At 34.9% G+C, this 11,889-nt stretch overlaps 1 protein-coding gene across 41 annotated transcripts in view; it reads left to right on the top strand.

Annotated features, from left to right (window-relative positions):
- The window catches only part of PTPRD (protein tyrosine phosphatase receptor type D), a 693,301-nt gene that overhangs the window by 611,938 nt on the left and 69,474 nt on the right, over positions 1-11,889 (top strand). For all 41 annotated transcript variants that reach the window (XM_019665783.1, XM_019665786.1, XM_019665787.1 and 38 more), the window contains one exon: positions 8,221-8,344. In XM_019665783.1, the coding sequence (XP_019521328.1) occupies positions 8,221-8,344 (124 nt within the window). The remainder of the gene's footprint in view (positions 1-8,220; positions 8,345-11,889) is intronic.

Raw genomic sequence — 11,889 nt, 5'->3', positions numbered from 1 at the left:
GAAAAATTAATGTTATTACTTAAAACTCATATGTAACCAAACTTTCAAAAACCATGATAGTTAACCTTCCCTATTTCCCTTGTAATGTTGTTTACAAAATGCTGCTGTAATATTGGTCACACAACAGTTATGAAACCAAGCTATTCATTTATTGACTTTTCTTTTGACACTTCTTTTGCCTGCAATTTCAGAATAGTCAGGTGTCCAGTATCTAATGAAATGGAAATAGTGAGAAGTGTACATGGTTGCCTGTGTTCTTGTTGTTGTTGTTGTTTTTGTTATCTTTGCCAATTTGTAATCTGATGGACATATTGCATAGCATATAGGAGAGCAGAAATAGATTTTATCTTTATTTTTATTTTTTGGCCTAAATTAACTGGGTAATTGCCTTTCTTTATTTTTTCCCACCTATCTGTCCATGTGATAGAGTGTGTAAGTAAACTCAGTACCTACAAGAACCTGCCATCTGTCTGTCTGACAATGTTCAATGTCAATGAAGATACACTTAGCATCATGGATAAAGCAGGCATTTCTTGGTTGTTAAGTTTGTCTTAAATCAGGAAATTCTTACGCAAACCAATGTGTAGAGGCAGAAGAAAGTAAAACATCTGCCATTCTTTTAGTGATAATGCTGTGTCAGGTGTTTTACGCGTATTATTTCTCTGAATACTTTTGGTTCTGTACAGAAGTGTCAACATTTCCAAAGAGTGGTGAGGAATTCATTCATTCATTTTGTTAATTCAGTGCCAAAAACTAGTGCCCTGTTATTCATGGAAAAGAAAGGACGCCATTGTGTATTATTCAGTTAAATGCTGCACTCCAATTACATTTAAGAGACACCTTTATTTGTTACCTATATATCATTCTTTTTATAAATGCTGCAATTAATGTCTACCAATTTAGTTAACTTTATCTCTTTGGTCAGAGTAGTGTCATAAAATTTAAAACTTTTTGTTTTGTTTTGTTTTGTTTTGCCCCAAACTGTGTGGAGCAATTTTAATTCCTTTGCTTTTGCAAATAACATCAGAAACCCTAGTCTGCGAATTATATTTGTAAAATGATTCTCCACGAAACTCTAGTTATTAAGAACATCACCTCTAATTTTGTGTATCCCTATCAGTAGCATCCAGGAAAATGTTGGGGCATATTAAGAGGATAATAAAAAAATCTGGACTTTTAAATTTTAACATCTTAAAGTTTTATCTTCTTTTTGAACTCTTATTTGACAATCTCTCAAAAATAATCTTTTCCACAGTCACACACATAAAGCAGTAAAATAGCAATTTTGCGTTCTAGGGATCAGGTTACATTGTCCTACTAAGCTGAAGAATCCAATGTTTGTTGTTATTGTTTTTTGTCATTTTTACCCTGTGGTAAATTAAATTAAGTTAAATGTACTTCTAGGAGTAAGTGGTATCCTCAGAGAAATAAGCAAACTCATCCTTAGTGCCAAGATATAATTTAGAAGAAAATGTTTATCAGAGGATTTCCTGAAATATTTACTCACCTCATTTGCCTAGATGCTTTACTATGAGTATAATTTCCCCTTTTTATTTCTCTACATTTCAATTCTAATAATGTAAGTAAATAAATTGTTACTTTAGGTATTTCTCTCTAAGTATTTATTACATGATACTTTATAATCAGAATTTCAAATTATACCATTGGACAACATGTGAAGTTGATGCAATTTTATTATTTACCTGAAGAAAAAAATTTAACTGTATACAAAGATATCTGAAACATTTTTTGATGCCTTTGATAAGTGTGGTACATTTGTAAATTGTACATCTTTCTACTATTAAAGATAGAGGACCTTCACATCCATTCATTAGTTAACACTGAGAGTCTTGAAAAGTCGCTATTTCAATCCTTCAGATGTAAATGGTGGCCTAGATCAGACATGTTTTTATCGGGAAAGACTTAGTAAGTTTTGATGACGGATTGGATAAAGGGAGATAAGAGAAAATAAAGGCACAAGCCTGACACTGGGATGAATGACTGACATTGATAGGAAAAAGAAACAGAGCGAACAGACCCAAGTTATGTGACCTGCCAAAGCTAACCAGGAGCTTAGAGAAAGCCAGCACCCTGGGCTCTGCCAGACTTCACTCATCACCATACTTTCCACCCGCCCCAGCCTCACATTCCAGCTTTTAAAGCATCATCAAATTCAACTGCACTCATGCTCTTCTCTTTGAAGAAAGTACTCATTATGGCAATTGCAGGCCTTTGCTAATTATGCAAAAATATAGCCCTTCCCAACTATGCAAACGTAGGTCTTTTTCAAATGGATACGTATTAGTTTACCATTTCCAAACTGGGAGAGAGAATATGAATGAAAGAGAATGAATAAAGGCCTCATTGCAGAAACATACAGTCAATGGCAGATTGCTCTTCTAAACCTCAGAAAGGACTTGAGAATATCAGGGGGCAAACCACTCTAAGCACAAAATGTGTCTAGTGACCGGGAATTATATGGAAAGATAGTGTTTCTCTGAAGAGTAGGTCATGGAAAGTTCAATTCCCTGTAAAAAGGATGGTTAGTCTGACCCATAGTTTGGCCTAGTCAAGTAGCTGGTCTATTCTCTCTTTATAATTAAATTTCTGTTAGCTGTTTTAAAACACACAAAAACACAGGATGTATCTTTTTTTGTGGTTTCTCTTTGATGAATTTCTAAAGGGAATATTTTGAGGTTTTTATCTTGGTGGGATAAGGGGAAGTGGAATACAAAGCAACTGGTATCGTGTGATGTTTTGCACATGTGCATTTTATTTTTTCTTCTGGATAGAGAAGTTGAAATTTTGCAGAACCATATTTAAGGGACTTAGCTTTAGGATGACAACTTCAGCATTATCAAAAAAAAGTCACTGTCATATCAGGATGTAATTTTGCTCAACAACTATAAGCCTATATACAAATTTATGAACACTCTCTTGTTTTGAGTTTAGAGATTTTCGTTCCCAGCCTTCCTTGTGTTGTGTTTTAAGAGAACAGTTGAAAGCCATGTGTGAAACAATCAAGGACTCTCGTCCAACTTGGTCAGAGAGGAAGCATAGCATGGCAGTTAGGTGCTCAGACTTGGGGTACAGAAGACCGGGTCTCCTCAAACCTGGCTTCCCCACCTACTAGCTTTTTGAGTCCGAGAGAGTTATTTAACGTCCCAGCACCTCAGTTTCCTCCTCTACAGAATTGTGATAATAATGGTAGCTGCTGCTAGGGCTTTCATAAAATAAAATAAGTTAATACATGGGAAACACAAAGAAAACACGGTAGATGCCATATAAGTGTCAATTATTATAACTTTTGGTTGGAAATATTTATATTTTAATTCTGGCTTTTTATCAAGAATACAACACAAGATTATAAATCCATCAGTTACATGTAGCTTTCCCCCCCCTTACTTATTTGAAGACAAAGTTCTAGTTGATTTTAAAAAAAGAATTAAAACTTTCAGACTATTGCATATAAAGACTACATAACTACAAAGTAGCTGATATTAGCAAGTGTCTACTTGTGGTTTTCCCTTTCTTCTTTAAGTCACAGGGGGATTTTCTTTCTATTTGGTCATTTTTTCCTCTGTTAGGCAAAGCTATTGCTATTAAGCTGAAGATATACTATTAACATTAGGATGATTCAGTCATCAGCTATGGTGAGACAGGAGGGTATGTGTGTCAAGTGCCAAGTGGCCAAGTGTACAGATAAGGAAACAATGTAAAATGGTTTGGTATCTTGGTAAAGGTTTAGATGCTACATAAAGTCCACCCAGTACCTTGTTGATTGACTGGAAAACCTGATGATGAATAGCATTCTTGTTTATGAATTCTGTGACAATCTAATATGTAAATTTCATATAGTTTATTAAGAGAAAGGTTATGAATCAAATTTTGGTTGCATAAATCTAGCTTGCTCCATTTCCAACTCACAAAATCCCTCTTAAGGGAGACTAAAGAAGAACCGGCCAAGATTCCTGCTCTGGAGGGTAGACTTTTGGATTAGGTGCTGGGAAAGAGGGAGTACCCTACTGAAAGTTGTTTGGATAAACAGAGCCAGAAGGATGAGTAGAGATACCTGAGAGTCAAGCTCAGAAGAACCAAATACCAACAGCAGGAAGGAGTTGACTCCATTTGGAGCAAGGACACTGATTTCAAAAATTTTGAAAAATGTTGGGGTGACCTCAGCTTAACTTTATAGGGAAGATACATCATGATGGTGGGTTGGCCAAAAGTATAATGTTGAAGTGGAAATCAACTTCTGTATCATTCAAGACCTGTGTTGTTCTTTCTCTATGTTGATTATTTGATTCTTCCTTAAGAGAATCTCAACAAGAGAAACCAGAAAACAAAGACACAGAGTAACTGTGTCATCATCAGCATTAAGAAAAGCCTAGAAAGTAGGTTTTTAGAATTAGGATCTTGTTCATCCATGATATATTTGCCTCATTAACATGGATAATTGAAATTTGATTTTCCTCAACCATTTTTATTTTTTTCTAAATATAAAAGATTTTCTTATACCTTTCCTACTAGTAGTTATTCTTCTTTACTGAATTTACGGCTCTCAGCATTCTGACAAGCTCCAAAATAATGATCTATGCTTTGTATTGTTAAATGTTCAGTCAGATAGATAGATGCAGATGGATGAGTATGTGTGGTGCAAAGACAAGTCAGCATTATTTAATCAATGTTTGTTTGATCCGTGGAAAACAAGTATGAATGTGAGCTGCATCCCATCTGTTTTCTCATCCATGTGAAGCCAACCTCATTTTAAAAACTTGATTTCTTATATAATTGCCCCAGAATTACACAGGATGATCAGTTGGGAAGAAATATCATTTGGACTGGTGAGATAAAGGATAGTGATGTTTAGGTGTATTTCTTATGTTGGGCTTCTTCATTTTGCTATGGCCTTTTGGATAGTTATACCATGGCTTAGTAATTACCATCTATTAATCATCAGCTGGGCTTTGAAATTGTACAGACCTGTGTTTGAGGGTAAATGAATGATTCTAGAGGTGTGAGCAAATTACTTAACCACAAAATAGCGCAGTGCCTGCCACAGAGAAGGTCTTCTGTAAGATTTATTGAATTAATCTTTCTTTACTTCAATTTCCTCGTCTGTAAAATGGAGAAAACAATAGCTACCTCATAGCATTTGTGAAAATTAAACAGCTTATTTCATGTAAAGCATAATGAGCTGGCAGCTATTATTATAATTAACCTGTTACTTACAGGTCATCTTCTCTGGGGTCATACTTTAAGCATAAACATATTAACATGTGTGACATTCTGCACATGTCTCCATTACCAAATTTTAAATTTGTTAACCTAAAATGAAAAAGCCAAAATGAGAGGCAACAAGCACTTATTTGGGGTCAAAAAATGGCAATTCAGGGAACATAGATTCAGGGAGAAACTCAGATAGTGTCCCGATTACAAGGTGAAGGCAATGTGTTTTTAGGAGAAAAGGAAAGGGATAATTACATAAAAAGAAGAAAGAATTCCTATAGGTGCAGACAAGCTGAGTTACTCTTGACTATGCATGATTGGTTACTGATCCTGTCTTCAGATGGAGAGCCCATCACCAATAGCCCTTGTAATAGGGATGTCCACTTTCCTGACAACTTTACAAACAGTGGTTTGTAAAACAATCATGGTTTGGCCTAGTTCAAAGGTTTGGAAAACAGGATGTACAAGGCAGTCCCACTGGAATCCTGCTCTGACTCTATTCTAAAATGGCTCTACTTATGTCAACTTTCACAAACTCTTCAATATAGGTATCAAATAATGGAGATAGCTGAGAATAGGTGTTAAGAGTGGAAATGGACATGAATTAACAGTGTCTTTGAGTTGATAGATGCAATTTCATCAGTCTAATTAAGTTTATGTCATTTTACACATCTGTGAGTAAAAGGCCATCAGAGGGAGCAACTCTTCCACCCAAGGACTGGGCCTCAGTAAGCTTAGGAGCTTCTTGGATATTTTAGACAATGACATGTAAGAAGCGTATGTACTAAGTAATGTTCATCAGTGTAAAGTGGAATATCAGTGGTAGTTTTAATTTCAGGGTCACATACTTAATTATTAAGTCATATGATCGCAAGCATTAAAGTTTTGGTATATGGTACATTGCAGTTTCCATAATCGGTTGTCTAGCACTGAGGTTATATGGAGGAATTACTCTATGATTTTTATGACGTTTTCTCAACATTTATTCATCATTTCAATTCCTTAAAAAAAGAAATTCATTGAACCATTTATTGAACCATCTTTGTGAATGCAAAGATAACTAAAAATGTAGAGGTAACACTGTGGCTAAGGACTTCAGAATTTAAGCTGAGGTCTCCCAGAGCCAGTGGAAGTTCTTAAACATGGACCTAACACATCCAGCGTTGTGCTTTATAAATACTACTTTGGTATAAAGAACATGTTGGAGTGAGAGCTTAGAAGAGGGATTCCAACTGGATACCAGACACTAAAGGACTGGATTTAGGGAGTGGCAGTGGGACAGTGGATTCATCACTGATTTGAGAAATTTTTAAGGCAGGGTCACTGAATGGATCTGTTTTGTGTGACAGTTCAAAGTTGACTTGAAGGCTTCCACCAGGTGTTTGAATGTTTCAGCCCCCTTTAGCTCATGGGATACTTGGAGGGGAATTCATTCCACAGGGGAGATGACGAGCTTCCTTAGAAGAACAACTAGAAAGACCCCTAATTACACTATTCTTTAGACTCTAAGGCATGGATAATTATTTTGCTGAATACTCTTTAATGATTGACTAGTTACATATAGATTAGCATAGGCTATGAAAGGAAAAGGAGTTTATAATCCTTCATAAATTAGAGGCTGCGATCTATACTGCTGAGAGTTTTAGTGTGGTTGGAGGCTATTCATGATTATTAAAAGGCTTGACTTGTAACACTGGTTAGTTTTACTATTATGCTGAGCTCTATCCCTTGAACACAAAATGCATGCATCTTTAATATTGTAACAGCCATTGGATATGTTTTACTTTTGAGTTCTACGTATACTCATAAAAGAATGGAAAATACCCAGCATCCAAAATTATTGCTAAAAATTATGTTAACATAGTGCCTTTAAAAAAATTCATCTGTATATATACCTAATTTATCATTCATTATTTCTGAAAACTTGATTTTGATCATTTAAAATCATGTTTTATGTAATTACTGAACTTATGTTTCCATATACCATGAAATTATCAGTGTTAAAAAATGTCAGTGTCCTGTGATAAAATGAAAGATACTTTGATTTCCATAACATTGCAGGAAATTAAAATATCCCCCAGAGTTTTATAATCAAAGCCTGGATTCAGTCTCAAAACAATGGTTTTACTTTAACTAACTATAAAAAAAATTATATATTATTTTATATCTGTGAAATATTTATTTTAGATTATTGAATAACTTGGAGCTAAAGCATCAAAGAAAGGCATTAAAAATCAGAGAAAATAAGTTTAAAATAAAGAATAAAATGAAGCAAACTTTGTAAACATGATAACATAGTGATAAATGGAAAACATAGTAAATAGAAAAGCAATTCAATCTATTTGCATTGGGTTATAAATTAATATTCAGACTAAGATGATTATTACATTTAACTGACCTCCCTTCTTTACTGTTATTCTTAAATGTCTGAATTGTATAATTTGCCTTGTGATACTGGTCATAGTGTGTTATGGAGAAACCGACAAAATTTTAAGTTGCCTTCAAGACATAAGTCAATAGGTGACAAAACAGTAGTAAAACCTGTGCCCAATGAAGCCAGTGAAAAACCAGTCAATTTAAGGGGTGAGATTAGGTTCAGATAGGAAAGAATAGGGATGAGTAATCAAGATAAAATAATGTTCATAGAACTGGAAGGAATATTGAACTAAGGTAGCTTGTAAACTATAGCAGCAGAAAAGGAAATGAAAGGTAGAAAATAAATAAACCTGCCTTTCCAATATTAACAGAACATCTATATTGATTTTTTTTTCATTCGAATCAATGTTGGCAACTATCACTCTTTTTTACTATGATTAATCATTTCATGTTATTCTGGTTATATTTGCGTTCAGCTTCACAGCTAGGATCACCTTGATGAAGTGTGGCTTCAGAATTTTCTTTTTAAATCATGTTTCTTATTTGTGATAAATGCCTATAATCTGATGTTATTCAGTATTGATTTTCTGTGTGTGTGCTGTTTTTCTTTTAAAGTCAATTGACCCTGGCCAGCAATTCACATGGGAACATTCAAACTTGGAAGTAAACAAACCAAAGAATAGATATGCAAATGTAATCGCATATGATCATTCCCGGGTTCTCCTATCAGCAATAGAAGGTAAGGAAATACCAGTGTTATTTATACCTTTATTTCCATGGGTTTAAATATGTGCATGAAAACATAGTTTTATCTAGGCGTTCAGCCATCTATGTAAATAGTTCCTTAAGATTTAGGCATTGCTTGTTCTCACTTTTCCTTTCTCATACAAGTATACTATACATGGTACATAATAACCCTGCCGTCATATAACATAAGAGCATCCCTCATTACTTTCTTACCTCTACCTTACTGATGGTTGCTGATGATTATAAACAAAAAGGTGATTGTTAGACGATGCCCCTGAACTGTTATTTAAAAATAGGTGAGGGGCTTGTTTATTCGTGACTAAATCAGGATGTCCACTAGGGACAACCTAAAGGTTAGGAGTTGGTGATGTGGTGATTAATAGAAATTGAGCACATTGGAAATGTCTGGTACATATAACGTGTGGACTGCCTGGTAATCTCTCTCATAGTTGTGGTAAGGAGTACATTCCAGAGGGAATGAATGCTTTTGAAAGATGAGGATTACTTCTCAAAAATACCTTAAGTTTCTCTTAAGTATGCATGAGGAGAGTATTTTCCATTCATCCCTTTCCAACAATAAATTTCTCTTACATGGTGTATTATAAACAATCAGGAGTTCATGTTCAGCACTCAACGTTTTGTTAGTCTTTTTGGCCATGGTAGCACCTTGGATTGCTATCCTTAGAAAATTGTTTACAATGTCACTTAAAATCCGCACATCTGCTATAGCAGCTAACCTGGTCCTCCAACTGCCCCGTATCACCTACATCCTCCTGGCACGCACAAAAGCATTGTAGCCTTTTCATGCTTGAAAGTTTACTGCTTACTGTCTTCCAGATGTTTTATAAAACATTAAATAATACGAGCTTCAGACTCAGTTCTTTCAAGAACCTTACAGTTCAAACATTTTCATCTGTAGTTGTTCGAGTATCTTTCCCTTTTTTCTACTTCTGAAATCTTTGATGACCATCATTTTATCTCATAACCCTGGCCACGTCCTACCTGCTTTCTTAGTGCCAATAGTTCATTTGAAAATGAGACTCTGTTTAAAAGCTTTCCCAGTAAGCACCAAAGGCAACCATTACATTTATTTTCCATTTCTGGGGAACAAGAACTATCTTTCAGCATTTGAGCAAGCCCTTACCTGTAGCCCCTTTCATCAAAATGGTATTATGTGGCATAGATGTACTTTGTAAAATTTTCACAATCAATTTTACTTTTGATGTCAGAAAATGTTATAATCCCTTTTTGAGGCAATTGAAGATCCTCGGGGTTCAAGAGTTAACCTTTTTCTATGCTGAAAAAAAATTGATCGGGTTTATTGAAGTTTCACCGATGCTAGTTCAAGTAGGGTAGTGTCAAACAGGTAACTGCTTCTTTCAAGTCCTGTTTAGAAACTGTAATTGGCATACGTGGGTGATTAGCAAATAGGGTTTACATTTTATCTCTATAGTCTGCATTTTAAAATGTAAAAATAAAATAATAGCAATTTCTTGTCTCAAGTCTCTTAAACGATCTCAATAGTAAGTGAGAAACTAAACCAAATCACAGATAGAGAAATCTTACTTTTGTTTCATTATGGAAGCGAGATAAATTATAGAAATAAAATCAATCAATGTAAATTGAGAGCGTATTTGGCATTGTCTTGGCCAGAAAACTGGTCAGTCTACCTTTGCTGTGTTGTAGCTTTGCGTCCCCTCAAAATTAGGTCATGCAAGACTGCCACCTCTCTGTACCTTTCCCCACTCCATCATTGTATTCCTTAACCTGTTGTTTTCTACCATCTTAACAGTAAAGTATGTCAAGAAACAAGGAATATTCCTCCTCGCACCTTTATTATAATAGTTAGAAACTATGTACATTTCATGCCTATGCTACTTTTACAGTATAAAAGCCAAAACACTTGAATCAGACTAAAACCTGCCTTTTTTATAGCTCTGTGCCCACAATATACCCTAAATCTAGAGCTGACCTAGAAACCAAAACTTTCAATTTTTAGTGTTATGCAAAAGGTTAGAAGCATTTCATTGAAGTTTATGGTCTGTACTGAGAGCTTTAATCTGGAGTACAACCATGAACAGCATTTTGTCTTAGACTAACCTTTAACCAGCAGATATTTAAGGGGGCAAACAATCATCCTATGTCTTAAGCACAAAGAGAAAATGCTAGCAACAAAACCACCAACTGAGGCTTCTCCTATAAAGGGTGCTTTGATAACACAGAACCAGATTTTTCAAGCGTAGTAACATATTGAGTGACTTCATGCACAATTCATAAAATTCAATGTGCTTGTTTTGAGTTCCTGTGGCAATAACTTAAAAGGCTTTGGTTGAGGGTTGTATTTTGCATGTTCTTCTTATTCTTTCTGTGGTGCTGGCCACTCTCTTCATATCACTCTGCAAAGTGATCTGACAGACATTAAAGAAAACACTAGAAGCTGCCAAAGTGATTTACACTGTGTTTATCTTTATTTAATAGAGCAAACTTTTTACACCACTTGCACTGGGAGATGGCAGATGAAAAAAATTAAAAGAATCAAGAATTCTATATTGACACCAATATGCTTACTGAGTTCCTTGAAAATAGTGACACTTCATGACATGTTTTCAAATTATAGTCATTTTATTCTGGGAAAAATGCAGAATAAATTCAAGAGAGTCCTAATTACAAAATGCTTATAATTGTTGAATTATAGGGTAAGCAGTTGGAAACGCAATTACATTACTGACCAATCCAGTTACCGTTGGGGTTACCTCCAGGTTTAAGCAGTTTTTAAAGAAAGTAACTCCTGAAGAAGAGAGGTGATAGGATTTATTTTAATGATTTAAGATAAGTGTTGTCAAACTATGACTAAATGGAAACCAATGTTTATCTGTGCATAAAAATAATCTATATGTTAATCTTATAGAATTCAAAGGTTGTCTAGAAGTATACTTTTATTAAAGTAGTATGAGAGAAATACATATATGAAAAGATGAAGAACAAGGAAACCTGGGTTTGCGTCACAGCTTTGTGACTAACTAGTTATGTAACCTTGACTTTTCTAAGTATCAATTTTTTTACCTGTAACCTCTTTCAATTCTGACTTCCCAGAGTTAGCTCTATATACTTTTCATATCAATTATTTTATTTACTATACATACAACAGAGATGAGAAAACTGAAGCTCAGAAGGAGAATTGGCCCTGAGTCACATAGTGTTTAATACTCTCAAATTAGAACTGAACTCGTCTGATTCCTCGACCCAGTCTTCCACAGGCCGTATCACTCACACAGCTTTCCTACTAATACAGGTCGTGACTGTGACTAAGTAACTTAGCATGGATCCAAATGCCTAGCCTTATCTTTTTTCCTAAAAATCCATTTTATCACTTGGCATGAAACTGTGGATAACACAAACATTACATGTTAGTATCTCATTTTCTATTTTATGACATAACTAATCGGAGGCAATGACACCAGATGGGAAATCATCGTTGATCCAAACGCATCAAAGGCCTACAATTGCAGGAGATTAAGTACCTGTATCACTACCTGA

Source organism: Hipposideros armiger, unplaced genomic scaffold (assembly GCF_001890085.2).
Source record: "Hipposideros armiger isolate ML-2016 unplaced genomic scaffold, ASM189008v1 scaffold_453, whole genome shotgun sequence".
In the NCBI taxonomy this organism is placed as follows: Eukaryota; Metazoa; Chordata; class Mammalia; order Chiroptera; family Hipposideridae; genus Hipposideros; species Hipposideros armiger.
Note: the sequence above shows the minus strand (reverse complement) of the source record. Positions and strands in the feature narration are given on the sequence as shown.